At 44.6% G+C, this 24,189-nt stretch overlaps 2 protein-coding genes across 9 annotated transcripts in view; one reads left to right on the top strand and one right to left on the bottom strand.

Annotated features, from left to right (window-relative positions):
* The window catches only part of PACS2 (phosphofurin acidic cluster sorting protein 2), a 489,949-nt gene extending 467,710 nt beyond the window's left edge, over positions 1–22,239 (bottom strand). For 4 of the 8 annotated variants that reach the window (XM_078659555.1, XM_078659557.1, XM_078659556.1 and 1 more), the window contains exon 1: positions 21,746–22,085. In XM_078659555.1, coding sequence (XP_078515681.1) covers positions 21,746–21,861 — 116 coding nt within the window. In that variant the 5' untranslated portion in view covers positions 21,862–22,085. Of the gene's footprint in view, positions 1–21,745 lie in introns of all 8 variants that reach the window. The other 4 variants (XM_078659551.1, XM_078659553.1, XM_078659554.1 and 1 more) reach the window with 4 other exon arrangements.
* A 254-nt stretch (positions 22,240–22,493) lies between these two features.
* On the top strand, positions 22,494–23,309 carry LOC144780969 (sperm surface protein Sp17-like). Its single transcript, XM_078659559.1, has one exon. It carries the CDS (start codon positions 22,647–22,649, stop codon positions 23,118–23,120), a length of 474 nt encoding a protein of 157 aa, XP_078515685.1. The 5' UTR covers positions 22,494–22,646; the 3' UTR covers positions 23,121–23,309.
* Positions 23,310–24,189: the final 880 nt, after the last annotated feature.

Below are 24,189 nucleotides of genomic sequence, written 5' to 3'. Positions count from 1 at the left end.
TTGAGCAGTTGGCATGCGAGTGTTATTTGGGTTGTAAAGAATAGTGGAGGGATAGAAGACGGAGGGGTTTGAATTTATAGAGCGCTTGGTACCCCTGATGAGGCATCAAAAGTGCTTTTCGAGGAGTGCAATTGTGCTGTATGGGAGAGTGCATTTAATACCCCTACTGAGGGTTCGCCTTCGCAAGAGCGCAAGGGTACCCCACATACATGCACATCCATGCCAGATTTTCAGGATGACCACTATGTAAATAAGTTCCACTTAAACTCACTGTATGCAAATGCATCTATCGTCCAGCCCTGCATGTTTATCCCATTTTCCCCTTACCCTGTCCCACTTCCTGCCATCAGCATGACTAATGGCAGCGCTCTGCTCAAGCTTATACCGTTGGGCACAGTCAGGGCTCGAGTCGGGGTACTACGCGGGGGGACGGTGTCCCCCCACTTATTTTACCGGGAGCTCAATAACTGAAGCAAATGGAGCCACACATTCACTCTTTGGCCTCTCTGGGGCGAGATTGGAGCCCATTCAGAACACTGCTCACGCGCTGGCTTCTCTGATGCAATCACATCCAAGGGATGAGTGAAGGGAGGCAATGCGTCTGACGTCACTTTCTGTCGTGACATCAGCGTCCCCCCACTTCTTTTTTTAGGACTTGTGCCCTGGGCACAGTACAGCGGGAGTTTCTAGACTGGGCCACGAACGGTATCCTGCTGGGGCGCTCCTATGATGAGGTAATAAATGTAAATGTATTGTATTTATATAGCGCACTTCTACCCGGAGGCCTCGTAGCACTGTATTCATACCGCTGTGGAACCCATCCTGGCTCTCCTGTGAAATGTCCACTCCTGGGCACCCCCAAGGTGGAGGCCAGGCATCCAAGCGCTGCTGGGGCCGTCGTGGAGATTAAGCAAGCTACTGCCCAGAGTCACAGAGTGGGACCCATGATTAGACTAGGCACCGAAGCGAGAATTATCAGGTCCGGGGAAATTGAGTCCAAGAGCCGCTGAGGCGGGAATTGAACCCTGGTCCTGGGCCAGACCTCTGCATCAGGGTCTGCCGCTCTAACCATTGAGCCACGCTTCTCCACTTAATACATGTAATCCACGTAATACATTGTACGTGTGCCCACTTCCGTTCCTGGCTCTGATATCTACCACATACTGGTAACAAGTATGCAAACCTGCAGACCACAGTGGATTATACATAAAAATATCTTCTGAGCAGGGGCCACTGGAATCATGCGATTTTGGACTGCAGTATTTTCTGCACAATTATTGATTTGCTGCTTTACCCATCACCTGCTACATAACCTTCAGAGTTTAACAACAAAAAAAATCTTGTTCCAACGGATCAAAAGTTACTAAAAACACTGCAAAACCTGTTGCTGCGCAACAGAACGCCCTATGCAATAGCCGACTTCATCTTTCTCTTGTTTATTGCTGTATCTGGATGTCAGGCTGGTACTAATGAAGTGAAACCTTTGCCTATATAGTCTCAACATGTAGAAATGACAAAATTATCGAGGCAATACCATCACAAAATGTGCTGCATTTTGCAGTTTGATATTACTTTTCTCGAACGCATAATTAAGCAAACCCTGCTGCATAATTTGGTCCTCCCCTGCCGCATAATTCCATTGGCCCTGCTTGTGAGAATATCTTGAAAATCGTGAGTTGGTGCGCCTAACCCCCACAACCGTTGTAGTAGTTCGTGTGCGATGGCGGGGGTGCTCGGTGCAGTTGGGTAGGTAACTTTGCCACTCCCGGGTGCCCTCCTGTGGATGGTGGTACAAGTGCCACCCGCCCGCGCGCCCACGGCAGTCCCAGGCCCGGTAGGTCGCCCCTTGACGGCCCGTGACAGCTGAGGCTGCCGAGGACGGGAGCCTTGGCGACCGTCCGCACACACATCTCGGCATAATCACACCATCCGCATTCCTGGAGGGACATTCTTATAGCGGGGAATCAATGGCTCGCTCGGGGGGAGGGGCGACGGGGGAAGGAGCTGCCAGCAATGCCCAGGGAGGGGGGCTTTTCAGGGGGCGCAGAGCAAGCCCATGGAGAGGTTCTCACATCGACAGCCAGCCATGGGAGGGGTTTTATTTTGGCAAGTTGCTCCCTGAGATACTTCTCTGGTTAGAAGGACAAGCGTTTGCGACCGTCTTGAAAGAACTAGGCGCTAGATTTAGTAAATCTAGCTAGATTGAAGGCCAAGAAAAGGTATTTCGTACCCTTGCAGATACATCCAGACTTTGGTTCTTCAAGCTTCGCTCTGAGTGACGTCTAGGAGGCCGGGTGCTCCCCCACTCCCCTAAAAGAGAACTTTACGTCCATGGTCCACCTTCTGTCCTCCAGTCACGGGCACGAAGCCCTTGCCAGGGGTCCAGGCACATCTGGAACCATGGCTGGCCTTTGCTCAGAGGGCGCCCTGGGCGAACCCAAATTTGGCACCCCACTCGTCCTCTTCAATTTTATATATATTCATATTTTGAGAGGAGTCGAAGGGACATGAAGGGGCAAAAAGGAGGAGAGTCGTGAAAAAAGAAACAAAAAGCATACCAGGATACTGGCAGCTTTCAGAAAAAGATTCCACATACACTTTCTTTGTAGATAAGTGCACGGAGACTGCGGCAGGGAGATCCAGTGACCCGCTGGTGATCGGCGCCCTGCGCGTGGGCTCAGCTCGCGCGTGCTAAAGGTCGGCCTTGACCAACATAACGTGTATTTGTAAGGCGCAGGTATCTTGGCGCTGAATAATAGATTGTTATTGTAACCAAACTCAGTGGTACTCATTTTATCGACCTCAGATGGATGAAAGGCGGAGTGGGCCGGCCGGGATTTAAACCTGTGACCATGAGGTCGAACGCAGGCCCCTGCAATGGACGCATTAATCAATCAATCACTGAGCCACCAGACCCGGCTAGCGCCTTCACCTGGAAGCTCCTCGCGTGCATCACTCAGTCTGCAAAGGGAGGGTGAACTCTATAATATATAGATTTTTTTTTTTTAAAACGCCCCCTCCCCCCTCGAGTTCTTCGCTTTGCCACCATGGAATCGACTCTGCGTGGTGAGAAAGGCAGTCGACAGGACCCAGAGAATTGATCCTAATGGAAAGTCGCTTTGGCGTTCAGATTCGCATCCCCTCCTCCGTAAATCTGATCGATAAGCAGCCAGAAATCTTCTCGATTATTCTAATCCTGTAAACATCCAATAAACTGCCGGGCAATCACCTCCCTCACCAGCTAATCACAGACTGTCTCACACAATTCAGTGTCAGATTGACAAAATGTCAAACGCCACACACACACATCTGTCAATCACCAGACACCGCCCTACAAAGACTGGAAGCAGCTCCAACCCCACCAGGGCTACCTGGGGAATCAGGGGGGAGGGCGGGTGACGACTGGAACCCCGCGTCAGGGAGGATCGAATCATGCCACAGGGTTTACTAAATGATGCGTCAAGAAAAGACGAATTATGCGGTGTACGCGCCACATTTAGTCTAAGCATGACTTCTCTATTTGGCTTTTTTTTTTTTACACATGCTAACACTTTCTGTTCAAAGGTTTCACCTTAATAGTACCACTTTATGACCCCAATATAAGCAACAGAAAGGTAACCAGTCAACCTTCTGAAGGGCATTCGACTGTGCAGCAATAGGTGTTGCCGAGTTTTCAGAAACTTTTGATCCGTTTGTGCCAGAAACAATTTTTTTGCTGAAACCTTCAGATTATGTACCAGATAATGGATTATGTGGCAAATCCGGAATGATGTGGAAAATGCTGAAGCCGCAAAAATAGCATCATTACTGTGGCCCTGACCATAGGCCGCCTGACCTATAACTTAGTAAACGTGCTAATTTCTCAATAGTCTCGCAATTAGTGAACTCACCAAGCAACTTCATCATGAACGAAACAAATAGGTCGTGCTGCAATAAAGTAACCCCTCCAGAGGTTCCTCACCATGCCTATTATTGCCTCAAGCGCAGACTCGCTCATTAAAATGTACATGTCCATTCAAACCAGCATTTAGCCATTTCTAAGCAATCCTAACTTTGGCAGAAACGGGCACCAGGAGATGAAGTCATTTGTCCAAGATCACACATATTAGTAAAGTGGGGAAATCAGTCTTAAACACAACAAAGGCAACACACTATGTAGTGAGGATCAGCTGAGCTTTTGCTTTTACACATGAGAACCCTAAACCATGCTGAAAGGATAAGCAAGATGACAACATAATTCACCATGCTTCAAAACCTGAGACCTGTGACCGCCACCAGATGGCTCAGTGAGGTAAATGTTCACAACTGACTCTTTGAGATTTCCAGGTCAGTGGGTTTAATCCAGGCTGGGCTAACACAATCATGAGGTCAGTAAACGGAGTACCATTAAACATGGTAATAGTATTGCCTATTATAGCCTGGGCCACTAGAATTTTGGAGAAGGGCGTACTAAATTATGAAGCAAGAAAACGCAAATCATGCAGCATAATGTGGCTCATTCTGTGATAGCATTCCCTCATTATTTTGTCATTTTCATATTTCAACCCTATTTGGGCAAATGGGTAAACTCATTATTACCACTCTGACATCTAAATACAACAATAAGCAAAAGGAAGACGACCAGTCAATATTTGTGAAGGGCCTGCCACTGTGCAGCAAGACGTTGCTGTAATTTTTAGTAACTTTTGATCCGCCTGAGCACGAAACAAAATGATGTGCATTAAAATCTGTATATTGTGAATTATGTGACAAATCCAACAAATTCATGTTTGTGCAGTAAAAGCTGTAGCCACACAAAACAAGTCGCATCATTCCCGTGGCTCAATTATAGTGGTTAAAACAGAAGAGAGGCAGTACGAAGCACTATAAATATATACTATGCAATATATCACTGCCCTTCTCCCCTCCCACCCAAGAAAGATTATTTGTCCCACTGCCAGGGCTTTAAGTGGGATGAAAAAACTGGGGGGTCTCTCAAAGGGGCGTGGCCAGTGTAATTAGGGGCGTGGCTTTAAAACACTTACGCTAAAAATCTGTGTTTACCATAGTGTGCCGCCCGACTTGTATTTTGCTGTTTCTGTCATTGCATCCAGATATGTGATGCAACAAGTAACATCATACCTACAACAAGTAAGGACTATTGGCTTTGTCAATGGTTACTAGTTGCCTAAGATAAATAAGCTGCAACAATGGCTTGTTACATATAATATTGAAAAAGCTTCCAATTAAAGCCCTGGTGACTCTTTAAAGGATTTCCTTTGCTCACAACGCTCACCTGGCATGACGTCATGCCGTAACTCCTCCACTAGTGAGAAGTGAGCAGTGCACATCGATGTGCTGCTGTCTCGAAACGGGTCTCTAATGGGCTGTTTTGCGCCCTGGCACTTTTTTCCGGACTACAGTGCCAGCAAACTACTTGCACTGCAGTTCGGAAAAAACGGGCCGCCTGTGCCAGGGCTCAAAACAGAGCCCGATAGAGACCCGTTTCGAGGCCTCCTTTAAAACCCCTTCCGCGCTAATGACAAAGCCAGCTCGTCATGGGCGTTACCTGCGCTACGCGGATGACGAGCTGGCTTTGTCATAAACAAGCCATTTTTGAAATTCCAGCGCACAGCGGGAATTCGCGGTAGCGCGGAAGCGGTTAAAAAACTGCCGGTGCTCAGACCCCTTGAGACCCGGCCCACTTAAAGCCCTGCCCACTGCCACACCTGTACAAAGGAGAGCACTATGGGAAGAATCAACTTTAAGCAAGAACCGTAGATCCCTGCAGGAATACGGCTGCTGTGTCAATTGACCTCATTATACTCCTGTAAAGCGCCATGCCTCTACTGAAGTACCGCAAAAAGGACCACAGCGCTATGACAAAGGGTGCGTGTGCACCTCTGCTGAGGAATGGCTCATTCTACAAATGTTATAGGAGGGCAGAAATGTAAAGAGTCTCGTCGAGAATTATGTGGGGATTTACATGCTTTTTGGCACATTTACCAGATGGTCTACATTTGAATAAATTAAATAAGAATTACATCTTTTGTTTTCCAGCATAACGTGTTAGCAACAAAAAAATTAAGTGCTGGCAAGCCAATAAATGGTTCTGGCTTTAATTTGCCAACAGATGCGAACTGGAGTTCACAAATACTGTTTACATAAGTTGCATGCACAACTGCTGTTTATCGCATTAAAGTCTGCCATATTTTCTTTGCCAATTCTAGGAAAATAGATGTGAAAAATGACTGTCTCCTGCATATAAGACGTGTAGGAGTTAAAAATTGAATGTGGCAAACAGTGTGATGACCGAGTGTACTTTTCAGATGTAAAATAGGATGAGACAGTAAGACTCCTATGGGTGGAGTCATGGCCCGCAATAAGCATCTTTTAAAGAATTGATTACAACAAGCTCCACAGACATCTTCTGTCCAGCCAGACCTAAAAAAAGAACGCAATGTAACAAACAAACGTGATGACAGTGTACTTTTCAGATGAAAAATATCCCCTCATATATTCTAATGCATGCACTAAGTGTAAGGCGGAATGATCTGCCACACAGCCAATAGCATGAGATTAGAGAGTGAAACAGCCCAGCATACAGCCAAAGCCAACGCTTTGCATCTTTCAAAGAATTCGTAACATTATGTCAATTGCAGCAGCGTCATCAAGGCAGACCTAAAAATGGAAAATGTATTCATTTCACAGTTTGAAAAGGCAGTCATGCGCGAACAATTTCTTTAATGCTGAAGATTTTCACCATGAAATCAACCATCATCTAGCCATATAAGAGTAAACAAAATTACGCTTCAATTACAAGTTTACGCTAAGATTGAGAAAATCCTATACAATTAAAAGGTATTATTAGACTGGAACAGAGCCGTGATGTACATGCTATGAGATTTGCTCCGCATCACTGCACCCATGGTGAGAGCCTTTGTCGTCAGTCTGAACTGGTTTGTGAGGTGTGTGAACGTTCCCTAAAAATATTTCTTTTCTACTGTGGGATGCAGACATGTAGATCTTTTTGGAGCGCACATTCTTCTTCTCCGAGACTTGTTTGACTGCCCAACAGCATCCGTAAACCCTGTATTCCTCCTATATTTTCGATCAAAGTCTATCTGCCACCTGGACAGTACATCGGTTGCTCTACCCTGATACTTTCGCATCTCCAACCACCAATCTTTGCGGGCACGTGATGTACATAAGTGGCCATGCACGAGCAAACACAAGTGTCCTCCTGTCAGAATGTGGGCTTCTTTGAAACGATTCCTTGAAAATGATCAGAAAACCAAAAGAGTTTACCAACCCAATCAAATCGTCAAGAAGGGAGAGCAACAGATTGGGGTCAACCTTTATTCTCCAACTATTATCCTCTTAGTGACTTAACTTGGGGAAGAAAAAAAGCAAAGCACTGTGACAGGAGAGACTGAAAGAACAACTTCTGGATATTTTTCTGGGTGCAAAAGCATCAGCATTTACTACACTTTTGGAAGCTACCAGGCACCGATCTCTCAATACCTGAAGACATTCCTCAACGACGATAAAGGAGAGTTTTTATTGCAATTTTGAGTTAAAGCTTGGTACTGTCAACTCAACGGCGCAGAAATATTTTTTTTGTGCTTCGGACAGTTAAATACAAACGCCAAATAAAAACAGGTAAAAAGAGAGTACAGTGGAAAATCACTCTCTAAAGGTGAGTGTGAATTTGAGAATTCCCCTTAGTTTGCTATATGTCTGACTGCATTACCACTTGACAGAAAAGGTGGAAATCGTATTCACTGAGGTGACTATGGATTAAACTAATTTGCCAGACTCGATGGCTTTACTATTTATTTCCACAATAACATGCCACGGTTCTTATCCTATTTTCTTGCATGCAATTGGTATCTGGTCGCTAGGAGAAGCTGTCACCTAACACCCAAAGTCAAAAGTCAAAGTCAAAGTCAAAAAGATTTTATTTGTATTGGTACTCATATAAAGGACCACAAATATACAATTTACAGATATAAAGGAAAAATAATTTTTACATATAATCAATACAATGGTAAAAAAGTTTTTAGAAACTTAAAAAAATTATAACAAACAAATTCATTTGACGGATATTTACATAGCTGCAAAAGTTCACTCACTTTGACAATTCTACAAGTTTGATAGATCGGGGCAAGGTATCTGGTGCGTGCAGTAGTTACATTTATATTGGGACACACAAACAGCAAATGCTCAATATCTTGGTCTCCCCCTTCACACAGGGGGCATAGGAGTGATCTTCCAGTCGACCACCTTGCTGTGTAAGTTAATACTGGTAGGATACCCAGTCTTAGCATGGTGATTGTCCTCCTTACACCATGAGTCAGGGAATACCTGATATATGGTTGAATTTGCTTATATTCCAATGAGTCCACGAAGGATTTATATGTTTTCAGTTTTTTGCAGTGTTCATAGTCTAATTTGTAGCTTAGTTTCGGGGTGTAACATCTTAGAAACAATTTCAGTTGAGCTGCTGACCAACTGCATAAAATATCCGAGGTGATTTCTGCCATTTGGAATATAATTTTCATATTATTTGAGAAGGTCTGGTTTTTTATTTCACTGTAAAGAAGTTCATTTTTCAATAGGTGTCTTAATGTGCCCTCCTTAGCTTTAAGTAGATTGTAGCTCCACCTGATTACATTGGCTACTGCTGTGGCAAAAGAACTTGTAATCGAGAACTCCAAACGTAAAGCCTGAACAGGTACGGAGTCAGAGACCTTCATTAATTTTCTTAAAATTTTCCCCTCTTTACGGTCCATGTAGGTCCACTGTTTTATCGGGATGTACTCTGTTGCATATGATAATACAGGTGGAATTTTTACTTTATAAATTTTGATTAAGGAAGAGAAGTGCCGACTTCCGGTGGAGCGATAGAGTCTTAAAAGAGCCTCAGTGTGTACATCAGATTTCCTAATTAGATTTTCAATGTGTTTTGCATTGGAGATGTTCTTTGATAGTATCCTGCCAAGATAGGGATACTCATTCACTATTTCTACTTTTCTTCCACCTAAGTTCCAACTGTAATTATTTCTACGTTTCTTCCTTGAAAAAACCACAATCTGTGTTTTATTTAAATTCGGGGTTAAAAAGTTTGATTTTGAATATGCGTGAAGTATATCCAGGGAGTTTTGTAACCCAAAAGGGGTTAGGTCAAGCATTACTATGTCATCAGCGTACATTAGTACTTGTATGTTTTGTTTGGCAATTTTAGGTGATAAACATAAACCCTGCTGTAACTGTTTAGGCAGGTCGCTGAGATACAGGGAAAATAATAATGGTGCCAGTAAGCACCCTTGCTTCAGACCATTGGCTGTTTGTATCCTTTTTGTTAGGCCCTTTTCTCCTCCCATTTGCACCTGACACCAGGTATTGGTGTGGAGATTCACGATGGTTTGTAGAAGTTGTTCTGGAATTCCAAGTTCCCTGAGTTTATGCCATAGAGTTGGTCGATCGACACGGTCGAACGCAGTCGTGTAATCAACGAACACTGCATATACCGGCTGTGATTTTCCTATTACATATTTGTCTAGTATCGTTTGAATAACAGCAATGTTATCTGTGACCGAATGTTTTGGCCTAAAGCCAGCTTGAAACATCGGAATTTTATCCAGTGAAAAAGCCCAGTCCTTTAGTCTTTGTAGAACTTCTGCTGCAAAGATTTTACCCGCAGCGTCCATTAGCGCAATTTGCCTATAATTTCCGGCAACTGTCCTGCTCCCCTTTTTATATATTGGGATAATCGTACTCCCCTGCCAGGATTTAGGTATTTGTCCGATTTTGAGGATAAAATTGAATAGATCCGATAATGATTTACCCCATTCCTTTGGATTTGTTTGATAAATCTTTATAGGGATCTGATCTGGACCAGAGGCACCTGTTTTTCTTGCTTTTTTGATTGTCCTTTCCACTGAAGTAGCAGAAAGAAATTGTAAGTCCACTTTAACTTTGCTATTTCCTTTTTCCAGGCTTTTCCCATCTGATATAGTCAGATTTGCTTTGTACAAATCAGTGAGATAAGTTTCCCACTCCTTTGGGGGGACAGGTATTGATTGTAATTTCTTTTTTGTCCCTGTTAATTTTGCTATGAGGGACCAATATTTGCGTTGATTAGGGTCTTTTGCTGCTACCTGAATGTCAATCCAATTACGGTCTTGAATATCTTTTTTATTTCTTAACTTCTCTCTCCTGAGTTTATTTTTTAGTCGGTTAATTTCTTTCTCAGTAGATATAGAGGCATTCATGTAATGACCACGAATGAGTTTGTTCAGTTTTTTCTTCGTAATGGAGTTTTGGTTATTTTTATTGAAGTTTTGATTTTTCCACCTATTAACTCCAAAAGGAGCCTGTTGTAATTTATCCCATAAAAAGTTCCTAAGCTCATTAATCACGTATTCAAAATTCTCTATTGGGTCCTCCGAGAAAATTGTTGTTAGGAGGTCAGTGTACTCAATCAAGATTGATATTCTGTCCATAATTTTAGAGCTCCAAAAAATTCTTCTCTGATCTCCATTTATCAGGACAGAATTTTTATGAAAAATTAATGGTGCATCTAATGCAGTTTGGGGGTTCCATTCCGTAGTTAAATTCATCAGCGCATGGTCACTCTCTTGGCTTAATTTTACTTGTAGGTGGGTAACAGTCTCCAGTAGATTCATACTACAGATGATGTAGTCTATAGTGGATGGACTTCCATTACCCCGTCTAGTGAAAGACGCCGGAATATCGCCTTCCAGGTTGCCATTCAAGATTGCACCATTTAAAGTTGGCAATATTGATAATAGTAGTTTTCCTCTTTTATCGGATTTCGCACCTTTAGGAAATTGCGGGGCTGAAAATTCAACTGATTCCTCTTTATACAATTCAGCCCATTTTCTAATTTCAAGGTTAGAAATTTTGCCATTCAAGTCACCAGCTATTATATAAGGAATATGTAATTGGTCCTCTACTATCTGCGCAATAATTTCCATTATCTCCACAAACGTTTGATCTTCATTCTGGCCAGGAGGGGCATATATGTTGAAGAGCAAAATTGCCTTTTCGGTTGCCGTATTATGTATTCTTAATGAGACCTTTATACATTGCAGGTGGTAAGATTTAGTTTGAATAACTTCTTGGCCCCACAGATATTCCTCTGACAGTAGAGTGGCCAAACCACCTTTTGCGTGGCCCCGATTTGTGGGTATGGCAGGGGTGACATAGACATAATAGTTTTTCAAAGAAAAAGAGTCAGTTGCCCAAGTCTCTTGTAGCAGTAAAATATCTGGATGATTACTTATAGCCTCCTTTAGTTTGATCGTATCTTCCCCCGCCATATTCCACGATGTTATTTTTAGGCCGTTGTTAAACAGGTTGCCCAAGGCATGCAGAGAATCTCTTACTGTTACAATTCCCTGAAGCCCGTGACCAAGACTTTATACTTTCGCTAAAGTCTCTTCCGTTGGAGTCATGGTGCCATACTGCCCTTCCTCCATTTTCCACTTTTATTTTTATTTGTAGAAAGTCTTTCCCTGTGGAATTAAATCCTGAAGTAGACTCTCCAGCCAAGTCAGTATGTCGAAACTGATTTTTATATTGGGAATTTGCAATTGATCGTATTTGCTCATCGTACCCTGCATAGTTTCTGTCTTCCTCAGGGTTTATTACTGGGATAACATCATACCCGTGTTTATGCAATGTCTCTTTTTCTTCGAGTATGATTTCAGGGATAACATATGACCAAAACGATACTATAACTTTTTTTGTATTGTCTCTTTGCGGGAAGGTTACTAAATCGATTTCACTGCTAGTTAAACTTCCTAGTGACTTTATGTAGTGAAGGAGATTGACGACCCTACTTCTGTTGAGCAGTACCGAATCCGTAGGGAAAAGTTCTTCAAATTGTAATACTTTAAAGTATCGTTTTTCTGCTCCATAAAAGGGTTTTCCTTCATAGTTTCTTTCACAAATGTCGTGGTGTACTGATTTTTCAAAAAGCTTGTATGGATAAAATTCTTTTGCAACCGGGTCTAGTAGTTGTAAGTTCTCTTCCTTTTTTTTATTACTAGTTTCCATATTCTCAATCAATCCTGATTTGACAGGTTCAGCTTCTTGTACTTCTTTGGTTTCATTAACAAATGTGGGCTTTTGAAATCTCAACTTGCGATTTTTTCTTTTATGAAAACGTCTTAATGGCTTTTTCCTCTTTTTTTTCCTTCTGCTTGCTCAGGTTCTATCTTACTACAGGATTTCCCGCCCTTTTTTTCCTCAGACGTACTATTGGAATTAATTTCTTGGATATTTTCAGTCAAAAGATCATTGTTTAGTCTATTGGATTTGATAGTTTTTTTGAAAATTGGATATTCCTTATCGCTTGGAGGTTTTTCCATAAATAGTTTTTTTAAAGAGATTATGGAAGTTTCAGATTGATTTTCCGGCTTTCCTTTCTTTCGTTTTGTAGCATTTGATGTCTGGGTACCACGATCATGTTTTTGTGTCTCCTTTTCAATGTTGCAATTCCTTATACTATTATTCTTTTGCAAGTCGTTGTTGTATTCCGGTTGTTTGTTTTTCATTTCAGATGATTTTCTTCTCTTTTTTTCCTCCACTAGATGCTTAAGGATCCCGATTTGAACGTCCAAGGTTTGGTCCGAGTTTTCTAGTATATTTCTCAAAAAGGAGAGCACTGACTCAAGTATCTCTTGCAGTGTAAAGAGGGCTTTTGACATAGGAGTAGCAATGTTGGCTGAATAATTAGTTTTTATATTAAAAGGGTCAACAGATGATTCAAGTGGGATAGGTTGCGATGGGTTTAGTAACTGAGGAAAACTGTTAGATATTTTGGGCTCTGATAGTTTTTCTGTTATCTTTGATTTATTTGCCCAGAGTTCTTGTAATTGACATTTATTTCCAGTATTATTTTTTGGAGTAGACGATACAAGATGAAACTCTTCTTGATCCTGGATATCTGATTTATTGAAGGAATTGATAGATTTTTGCTTATTGTCAAGGGCCACATTACTGAGATGAAACTTCAAGTTGGGTCCAGATGTTATTTCAAAAAGCGTTTTAGGCCCTGTAGGTACTACGGAGATATCTGTAATTTCTGGATCTGTGATAATTTTGTCAGTGACTTCCTTAGTAGAGAGACCAGAGAAATATTCACTGATGGCAGGGGTCCGCAGTATGCGACCTTGTTTGACCGAAGTATCTTTTGTTTTCCGTACGGCATCCTCTGTGCCCATACGTTTCATGAAGATGGTCCGTGAACGTAATTTTTTAAGCCCCATTTCCTTCCACGCGAGTGGTATTGTTTGCAAGCTTTATTTCTCGTGTAAATATTAGACAGAAGGAACTATGAGGATATGGTCGAGTATAAAAAGACCTTACTTTTCGTCGGCCGGTGTTAGTAGGGTGGCCCGTCCCGTCCTCGGTCGTCCCCGGACGGCCACAGACGGCCCGCCCTTTGCCCGGGCTTCTCCCGGGCGCTACCCGCGCGCTCCCGCGCAGCGGAGTAGAGGTACTCTAATTATTGACTGACCTTAGGAGGGGGCGTGGCCTTGAGGGAGAGCGTCACCAGGTGAGATCGGTGAGGCAGCTGCTGGGACTCTTGGGAGTTGGAGTCCAGCAGTCTGCCCGCTCGCAGCCCTACTTGCCTCGAGCCCCCAGTCCTCAGCTGGCAGTCACAGCAGAAAGCGCCTCCGGTGAAGCGGGACCCGCGGAGCGGGTCCGGCGGAAAGTAGCACTTACAAAAGCGCTTCAGCAGTAGCACAGAGCGCCGTCTCAGTCCTCCAACACAGGTGCAGTTCAACTTGATAGGATGCAGAAAGGAATCCGCTATTGATGATAATCCGGCGCCTTTTACTGGAGAGAAGGGGGCGTGGCCTTGAGGGAGAGCGTCACCAGGTGAGATCGGTGAGGCAGCTGCTGGGACTCTTGGGAGTTGGAGTCCAGCAGTCTGCCCGCTCGCAGCCCTACTTGCCTCGAGCCCCCAGTCCTCAGCTGGCAGTCACAGCAGAAAGCGCCTCCGGTGAAGCGGGACCCGCGGAGCGGGTCCGGCGGAAAGTAGCACTTACAAAAGCGCTTCAGCAGTAGCACAGAGCGCCGTCTCAGTCCTCCAACACAGGTGCAGTTCAACTTGATAGGATGCAGAAAGGAATCCGCTATTGATGATAATCCGGAGCCTTTTACTGGAGAGAAGGGGGCGTGGCCTTGAGGGAGAGCGTCACCAGGTGAGATCGGTGAGGCAGCTGCTGGGACTCTTGGGAGTTGGAGTCCAGCAGTCTGCCCGCTCGCAGCCCTACTTGCCTCGAGCCCCCAGTCCTCAGCTGGCAGTCACAGCAGAAAGCGCCTCCGGTGAAGCGGGACCCGCGGAGCGGGTCCGGCGGAAAGTAGCACTTACAAAAGCGCTTCAGCAGTAGCACAGAGCGCCGTCTCAGTCCTCCAACACAGGTGCAGTTCAACTTGATAGGATGCAGAAAGGAATCCTAACACCCTGTAAAGTTTCTCCAGTGGTGGGCGTTATTTTTAGAACGGTCTCCTTGGAAACAGTGCAACTTTGATAAGATGCATCAAGCCCCTTGCCCAATGCTAGCACACATGTTCAGGTTTAGGAACAGGGGCTCTGTCAGATCTTGCTAGATTGGGGTCATTTGCAGGGACAAGTTGGGTCTTTGGTACCTTCCACACTAAAGGTAGAAAAGGAAGAGAAAAAAATCATTGGATTTGGTTAAATTGGTACATTTAGTTAATATTTGCAAATGTGTCCTTTGCACCATGGAATCATATTTGAGGTGTTTCAGTTACACATGGGACCCCACTCAAGGGTGCTCATCTTTCAGTTTGTGTTTGCCTTTAACATGAAGCGACAGGCTCTATTTGTGAGGAATGGAGGTGTGAGTGGAATGCAGTGAAAGATGCCACTGATGTTCCTCTACTGAGGGTGCATTGTTCGGACACCAGTGGGTGTACTACGTCATTTAGTACAAAAACATGCTTGTGTTGTATAGTACCGCACTACAAAAGTGCCTTTAAAATAGGCTGTGTGGCACAGGGTTGATCAGGCAGGCAAGAACCACACAGCCCAGTAATGGTGCTGGGTGGTGAAAGGGTCATTGTGAAGGTGGCATACCCACTGGCACATCTCCAGTCCTGGTAGCTCTTTCTCCGGTTAGGTGCCTGGAGTCCATGATACATCAAAAGTGAAGTTATTAACAGAAAGATTTCAGGGCAACGTTCAAAATTTAGAAGAAGGCGAATCGTGCTCTTGAGGAGAGTTTAGGAAGAGAGTTCCTTACAATCCTGCAACTTTGATATCTTTATTTAACGAAACTCGCCAGGAACAAGTCACTGCTATTGGGGCATGTGTGTGTACATTTGAGATATGAAAAGGCAGGACTAGGGCTACTCGCCATGAAATCAGATCCCTAGGTGGCTTGGTGTCAGCATACTTGCCCTTCCTCACTCCCTTCTCCATCACCCTGGCCTAACACTTCATCTCCCAATGCCCTGTTATGGAAGGTTTAGCCCAGCTACCCACCACGTGCTGAATAGGTGACTCCTGTCGTCTTACGCCGAAAATGTGCCTACTTCAAGCCATCCACACCGCATGGTCAAAGCCGCAAGTATAGGCAGTGACTGTGCTCCCTTGTCCATCAGATATCTTGCGGTTGACAACAAACCCACATAAAAATAACACTTAAAGACTCATTTTATATTTGTTTTACCCAAAAAAATATTGGAGCATATTGTGCCTCCAAATCCCATTTAATGCCAGATATCCACTTGGCATTACGTGATTTAGGCAGTAGTCAATGCAAGTTCAACCACCTACCCTGACCTCATTGCTTCATAGATTGTGAGAGACACGTACATTACAATCTCCATAGGGGTCAAACAAGGACAAGAAATGGATTTGGGCACATGGTTTACCCAACACCAAATAAGTGCGTTGTTCTGAAAGTTTCTTCGAACCTTCATAACACGTTTCTTGATTTTCAAGACTTTTGTAGGGTTTCCTTCACTTCAGAGGACTCTCTATTAAAGGGGGTGCTTACTTTAACACAAGGTTTGGGAATGCCTTCTCATGCTACAATACTGTAAAGGAAAGAGAATATATGTGCCTACATCCCATGACCTGGATTCACACTGCAGGTGTTTGGAAAGTCCAAACTGAAGCCATAGGCACTACTGGATATAAATGCAGCTTGAGTTCCTGTTCTCCGGCTACAAGACTTTTCTGCAGACACCGCAGTTTGTACACTGGTGACTCTGCTCACCTGGAATAGAGATTAATATCAACATATCTGAGCCCTTCTATACATTTGGCAAGCTTTTACTGAGCACATGTCCGCCCCCATTGAGCTTGGACAACAGCCACTATTATACCATCAAACATATTCTTGGCTTCTATGTACATCTCAAAACCCAGAGAGTAAAGACGGAAAAGGCTGATTTATGATCTGCGCGCCAAGTTGAAAACGTGGGTGTCAATAATAGATTATTGTAGGCGTTGATGTGTTTACTGAGTGCACTATTTATGATCTGCTTAAAAACAAAGCTTCCGAGACGATCTTGGAATAGTTACTGCTTTGAAAATATATAATATTAGGTATAAAGTACCCCCTGCGGTATATTTTAAGGATATTGCAAGTCACCAAGGAGTTCCACAAACATGAAGAAAGATTCTAGCTTTTCCCTATCCAGAGAGAGAGCAAAAAACAAACATTCTCTCTGCTTGTCATTGTAAGCTATTAAAATAGAGAAGTAGTAGTAAAAGTAATGTTCATTTTTTTGCCTTAAGCAGCAGCTTCAATTATGCCCCATGGTCTGTTCCTCAGGCAGCAGGCATTGCGACGTCAGAACACAAATGTAATTCTGATACAAGTGGAGCTCTGACGTCTTTTCTTTATTTCGGGGACCTGATGCATCATTAGTTATCAAGGAATTGGTGATTGCTGTTTATACAGGAATTACAGAATCCCATGTGTTATATATGTTTTAATTTGGGTTTCCATGCAATAGTCAGCCTATGAGAAGGAAAAAAGTTGCCTATTGCAGTAACCACTGTCACATAATGTAAACCATCAGACTCAAGCACATTTTAGAATCACTTACCCAATCGTCACGAAGTGCAACAAAGACACAGGCCTCAACCCAGATAGCACAGAACCTCATACTTACAGTTAAAGTCGCCAAGAAAGAGACTATTATTAAACGCTCAAATAATAAAATATATATCAGTTGTTTCCCTAAAACCATGGTTACATATTGCACATAGTGTATATGCAGCATATATATATTTCGAGACTGAATTAAGAAATGGCAAATAGAAGCGAGAACTCTGTTAGTTCCCATCCAATAATTCTGCAGACAACTATCTACGTGCTTATGCGAGCATGGTGTTTATGTGTAGCATGTGACCATCTGTGACTGTTACTAGACATGCACAGTGCCTAAACCTTCAGGCATTGTAATATTAAACAAACCATCACAGGTTAATAAGGGTGACATTGTTTTATAAGACTATTCCAAGTGTCTTTCACAATTTGCCACAAAAAAAATCACCACTCCTATAAATTACTGATAGATGTCAAAACATTGGGAAGAATTGCATGGTTTGTGGAATATAGAAACAGGCATATGGCGCAATATCCATCATAGCCGAAAAGCCATCTCACGGGGTTCAGGTGACCACGTCTATGGCATTATAGAACATTAACATTACTCATTTTACATCTTATTTACATGCGTTATGTAAAGGGCTTCTGCACCCCATACATGGGCCTAAAGGTGCCTTCACAGCATGTATGCTCAGACGTGAGTCCCGTGCTCTCCATGCCACTGGAATCAAGCTATCCTGGCTGATGATGGATGAAAGCCCGAAACCGGTCCTAGGATGCTTGATTCCGGTCCAGGGAAGACATGGCTTGGCAGTTCAGGCTGGACTGTTCCCATGAGGCACAGACTGACTGGTTTGCATATGGCCATGTCTGAACTGGGGCGGTGTGGTTAGCAAAATAACGATGGATTAAACCCAGATCTGTGACTGGGGGTGAATGTTTTGCCATTGTGCAACATTCCGTCCATCAACTGTTGTTTTTGCGGTTGCCTCATGCCAAGCACTTGCCAAACAGGGCTTTAAGTGGGTCGGGTCTTGTCGGTGCTGAGCACCGGCAGTTATAAAGAGCAGGTACTGAGACAGGTCCCTACCGGGCTCTCTGTTTTTACCCTCACCATCAGGGTGAGAAAAAAAATCTTAACTCTGCAGCATTAACACCCTTCACAGCCTCTAATGTAATAACATAATATTTCTTTCAGTCTCATAATTATAGAGCTGAAGCATTTTCAATGTTCTATACAACGAAGCCATAATTCTTGCTTGTTTATCTTAGGCAACTAATAATCATTGACAAAGCCAATAGTTCTGGCTTGTTGTAGGTGTAATGTTACTTGTTGTATTATATATCTGGATGCAATGACACAAGCAGCAAAATACCGGTCAGGCTGGACACTATGCTAAACACAGAATTTTGGCTTACGTTGTTTTAAGCCACACCCTCAATTACATCGTCCACGCCCCTTGGAGAGACCCTCACCCCATTTTAATATCATTTTTTTCATTCCCTGTCCAACAACGTACAGGAATGTAGACCACAGACACTGGAAACCATGTTGTGACTTCACTTGGAGTGTGTGCCAACCACTGGCCTCACAGCCCAGGGATCCATGGAATCAGAGACAATTGCACAGCTGGTACACTCTGCTCATCACCACAGCAGCACGGGCTGCTTAGAATTCCATCCCAGAGGCCCACAAGCCACCGCGGCATGCCAGGCCCTACAAACATCTCAGGACGGCGGCCACCAGATCCGTCGCCCAAATATTACAGGGCCCTGAGCTTGCTTTTATTTCAAGTTCTCTAAATAGGGCATGGTGGCATGTCACCCTAACTATAGCAAGCACCACGCATACGTGAAATAACGAGGGCGTGAAGTAAGAGCTGAGGATGAACGGATTGCAGAGCGAGACAGTAGGAGGCTAGATTCCGTTCACGCCGTCTCACCCCTGCAGGAAGTTCACGGCCTGTCATCTTTCCAGATTTCCGGAGAACAGGTGGCGAGACCGGCAGAGAGCACACGCCCGCCCGGCATGAAGAAATGAGTTTAGAAAAAAAATAGTCATTCCACTCCACAACACTGGGAGTCAGTGCACACCTTACACGCGCAAACCAAAACATACATGTATTATAAATGCCCTGTGAACAAAACACTGAGAATATAAACTAAATGTAAATGGAGCAAAAACAGCAATGCTAAAATACCAGGGTACAAATTTCCGAATCCCACCAGCACAGTCAACAGGTAAATCTATAATCCGTACAGGTGTGATGAAAACATTGCTGCATGACACAAGTCTTAGAACAAGTTTGTGTGCGTGTACACGGGAAACTATTAAATTGACATTTTCACCGGGTAAGGGCAAACACCCAAAAACAAATCACAGCAATACTAAATTATCAACACACCTCCGAAAGACAACAGTGGCTGCCTCAACTCTATGCACACAAATTATGGTTGTTAGTAAGAAATGCCCTCAAGGTCAATCAGCCCGTGTCCAGGCAGGTATGGTGCCACCTTAATAGTTAAAGCTTCGATGGCATGCCCGCTCAATGATCGAAAGGCCCTTCCAATGGTCGAAGCATGTGCCATGTCTGCTCAGTGCCCAAGAGCGATGCCCTCAGAGCTCAAGAGCGAATCCATCACCCACGAGGAGGGTGCCCCCTCGATGGGCACTGTGGTGCCAAGTAAGCGTATCCAACCCAAGGAGACTGAACAAATACATCTTCATACAAGAGAAGTAGCACAGGTAAAAACATCTATAGAAGAGGCTGTGGAAAACAGTTCATTGTTAGAATCCAAACATTTAGCCATAAATATGTTCTGCATTGGTTGAAATGTCAAAACGGCAGCTGGTCAGATGCTGCTCAGGTGGCATCAGCAAGTTGATCGCGTGCAGGGGATTCTAGGGTTGCATGTACCCTGTCCAATCACCTCCACATCTTCCTGGTCAAAGTGCTCCATGATAACTCATTTTTCTAGCCTAGAGCATGAAGCTGATTTGGTGCACAAAAGAAAGCTGTTGACCTGGGAAACATAAATCAAGGCGTGGGAGCAGACACTACTGCTAACCACTGGCTCACTATCCGGCCCATTACCCCTGGCACCTTCCTGGTCTGTACTCACCAGCCACCACCCAGGACACCACCTTTTGGCTGCCTACCACAAGCTGGCCCGTGGTGCTTCACCTCTAAAGTGGTCTTGATTTCTCATACAGACATTAAACTTAATCACCAACAAGCATATCCATCCATCTCAACGTCTTGAGGGCCTTTTCTAATATCTGAACACTCCTGGTGTGAGAACTCGTAGCATCTTCACTACATGGATTCTGATATTGGGTATCCCTTTATCAGCTTCAAGGTCTTTTTTGTCAACACAACCAGTCATTGGATCTCTTTCATGATGGGCGCCACAACTTAAAGGGCATGATTGGCATCAGGTGAGTGGGTGAAGGGTACACCCCTTGGTGCTACTTTTTACTGACAACAAAACGGGGTCGCTTGCACTCTAGACTCTAGTGAACATCCCAATATGGAGGAGAACTCTGTGACTGGCTGATTCTAGGTCGTCCACGTGGACAGCCTTCTCCGCAGATAAAGTGGGCAATGAGGGTCCACCAGGGTTCGGCAGCACCTCTGCACTGGGGCTGCCTTTCACAGTAAGTGCACGGGGTCGGTTTATGGCACGGCGGGCATTGAGAGGAGCTGCCATGAGTGTAGTTTTCTCATAGGCTCAGGTTCCCCACCATTGCACGCCTAAGGTTCTGAGAATGCGGTTAGCGTGGACATCCCCAGCTGCTGGGTTTCTTGTTCTCTGCTCCCTGTCTGGGAAGGAAGTGACCCGCTGTACCTGCATGGGCGCTAACGACATCAGTTGGTACAACCTTTAATATTTCTATATAAGGACCAAGTGCTCGGGGGCAACAAAACATAATTCGACAGAATGCACTGGGACTGGCGACCAGTTTAGGAATCAGAGTACCATTATCGCAAGGGACGATATGGATTACACAGCATAATTCACAAGGCATGACACATATCACAAACAGGGAAGTTAACCATAACACAATCAGTGATAATTTGACCTTATGGAGGAGCAAAATAACTGACTCAGCAGTGTAATCCGGGGTGCAGCTCCCGATGCTCATTTTATCCATAGGTTCACTCTTGAGTGTTTTCCTCTTACCTACATACATGGATGCTGAGTAAAGTGCACCTGTGAGGTAAATCTCAACATATGAGTGTAGCTGGCCGTAGGGTACCACTGTATGAGCCTTTTCACTTGCCCGGGCAGCTGGCTCGCCTGCCCTGTGCACACATGGGCGCTCTCCAGGGCTGGTTGCAGTTGGCACTGGTGTTGCCAGAGCAGAGTGCAGCTTTGAGTGTCAGTTCTTATCTCGGGCACCCTTGGGTGCTCCTATACGGGGGTCTACGGTCAGTGCTTGGATACCACCAGGGGTGCTGACACTCACACATGGTGCACCCAGGGATGCCATCTCATCTGGGGTGATGTTGCTCTCAGGGTGCACTTGTGGGGATAGTTCTTTCTCCGAAACTGGGTTGCTGTCTTCGGGTAGAGCTAGGGCGCATGCATGACATAGAGTGCAGAGTGCAGCACTAGGAGCCGGGTCTTACCTGGGGATGCAGCTGGGACTCGAGCCGTCGATTTCCCAAGTGGCGAAGAGGTTCATGGGGACGGGTCTGTTGAGGGCTCCAGTGCCGGGGAAGCTGAGCCTGCCCCGCTCCGCCATGGTGCCGGGTGCTGCCCGGAGGCTCCGGCTGTCCTAGGGTGGTGCCGTGCAGGGTCCGCTCCTGGCAGTGAGGTAGCGGGTCACATCTCCCCGTACGAGGCGCAGAGCACCAGCACCACCCGTGCTCTGCGCTCACAGCCCGGCCAGCCCTGTCTGCTGCTGCTGCTGCTGCTGCTGCAGCGGCGCGCGCTCCCTGAGCAGCGCGAGACCGTCCCGCCCAGCACGCGCTCCTGGAGGATTGACTACGGTCAGGTCCTCGCGCACCACCGGAGTGCACGTCCCCGCGATACAAAGAACACGATTGGACACCAGCTCCCTTTCTCTGTTGCGTCTCATTGGTTGGTAGTTCTCCTCTTGCTCGCAACCCAAAGGCAGTTCAGACAGCAGATTGAGGGTGGGCGGGGCGTTGAGCAGTGCCCCACCCCGTCCCTGACCGGTTGGGCGGGGCTTGGCAGTTGGGACCCAAAACAATTGATCCTTGGGAACCTTTGCCTGGACAGAGTATGGAGGGTGGTTGATTGGATGTATACCGGAAATGACGCCAAGGCATTCCAGAGGAAGGTTCTGATTAACGGTCGTGTTTGCCTGTCAACGCTCCAGGAAAACTATTCTGGCCGTTCTAGCGCCAGGAAAAGTAAGAAAACCTTTAAAAAAGCAGGAAAAAAAGTCGAAGACGTTCAAAAGCTGCGGGTAGCGTGAGAGAGAAACGCTGCGAAGGGAGCAAGAGAGCAGGTACAAAGAGCAGGTCTTCACAAGCGGTCAGCAAGAGCGATAGGCCGTTAATCATGTCAATTCCGTTCTCAAACACTCATTACCGCGTCCCCCGAGGATTTGGAAATCTTCTAGAAGGTTTAACTAGAGAAATTTTAAGAGAACAACCAGATGATCTCCCTGCTTTTGCTGCAGTGTATTTTACAACATTACTGGAACAGCGAGAAAAAACGGACTTTGATCCAGCCGAATGGGGAGCTAAATCAGAGGACAGATTTTATAATAGCCACGCGTTTATGGAATCCTCAACAAGTGAGAGCGAGGACGAATTTGGTGAAAGTCCCACGCCTGCTTCGTTTGAGGAGGTAATTGAAGAGACTCGCAGTGAGGAGGAGCAGCCATCTGAGGAGATCAGTGAGTGGAGTGAACAGTTTCAGGAGCCTGATATTGAAAATGACCTCATCAGAATCCAGGCTGCCGTGATAATCCAGTCTTACATCCGAGGGTTTCTTGCTAGAAAACAAGTACAGAAAATGAGAGAAGGTTAATACACAATGGAAATGGAAAGCGAAATCAACTGCATTTTGAAGAAATAAAGGAAGCTAATACATCTGCTAGCCTTTTTTTTTATAACGCAAAATAACAATCGAGGGACATCGACAAGTATGTATTGTATCCGAATTCCAAAATGCAGATGGGTTTAGTGATCGTTTAATAAACATGTTTTTAAAATCTCAGATGGTAATCTCATGAGTAATATTACATTGCGGGTTAGACCTATGATTTGCTTCTTTCCCTATAACGTTTGTCTGATTCACACTCTCTTCACAGGGGTGTGGGGTTTAATAAAATATCTACTTGCCCTGTAGCAAAAGCCACTTGTTCCTTTTGTGCCATGTAATGCAGCAACAAATTATGGCAGCAATCTCATTGTATAAGAGCTCTGAAATATCCTCTCTGATTATGCCAGGACTCCTTCCATAGCAGGGTTTGAATACTAACAATTCCGCTATGTTGCCACGTTTCTACAGATGTACATGGGGCTGAAGGTAGAGGTAAGCAACAGTTTCAGGGTTGGAATACCCTTTTGAGTGTGTGCAAACATACTAACTAGCATGTTTAAAGGTTTTCACTAACTCTTCTCTAATCTTTTCCCGTACTGAGAAAGATTGGACATTTACTCCTGACAGTGGCAGATATGAAACTTCTTCCAGGGATGGGAAGAAAAGTGGTTGGAGGTAAAGTGAACTTGCAAACACTCAGATTTTCGCATGAGCAAATCTACACCTGGGTATTTGCTCATGCTGAAATGAAGTTCAGAAATGTTTTCTAGGAGTACTATTTCTTGGCCTACCTGTGTAAAGTCCTGTGAATTCACAAAAGTAGTATATCTGCACTTAATGCAAGGACATGGGTGCACCTTTGAGACTTTATTTAATAATTGGGCCCCTAATTAGATCTGGCGTTAACCATGACCTTTTGTGTGTATTAAAATGTTCTCTCTCTCTCTCTCTCTCCCTCCTAGCTTCACTGTTAATGACGCCATTCTGTTCTTTTACAAGGAGCATAACAACACCCAGTCGTTTTGTTCAGTGCGAGGAACTACTGTGGCAATGT

This window comes from Lissotriton helveticus, chromosome 9, assembly GCF_964261635.1.
Source record: "Lissotriton helveticus chromosome 9, aLisHel1.1, whole genome shotgun sequence".
Classification (NCBI taxonomy): domain Eukaryota; kingdom Metazoa; phylum Chordata; class Amphibia; order Caudata; family Salamandridae; genus Lissotriton; species Lissotriton helveticus.
The sequence above is the reverse complement of the archived record's forward strand: the minus strand, read 5'-3'. Positions and strand labels throughout refer to the sequence as shown.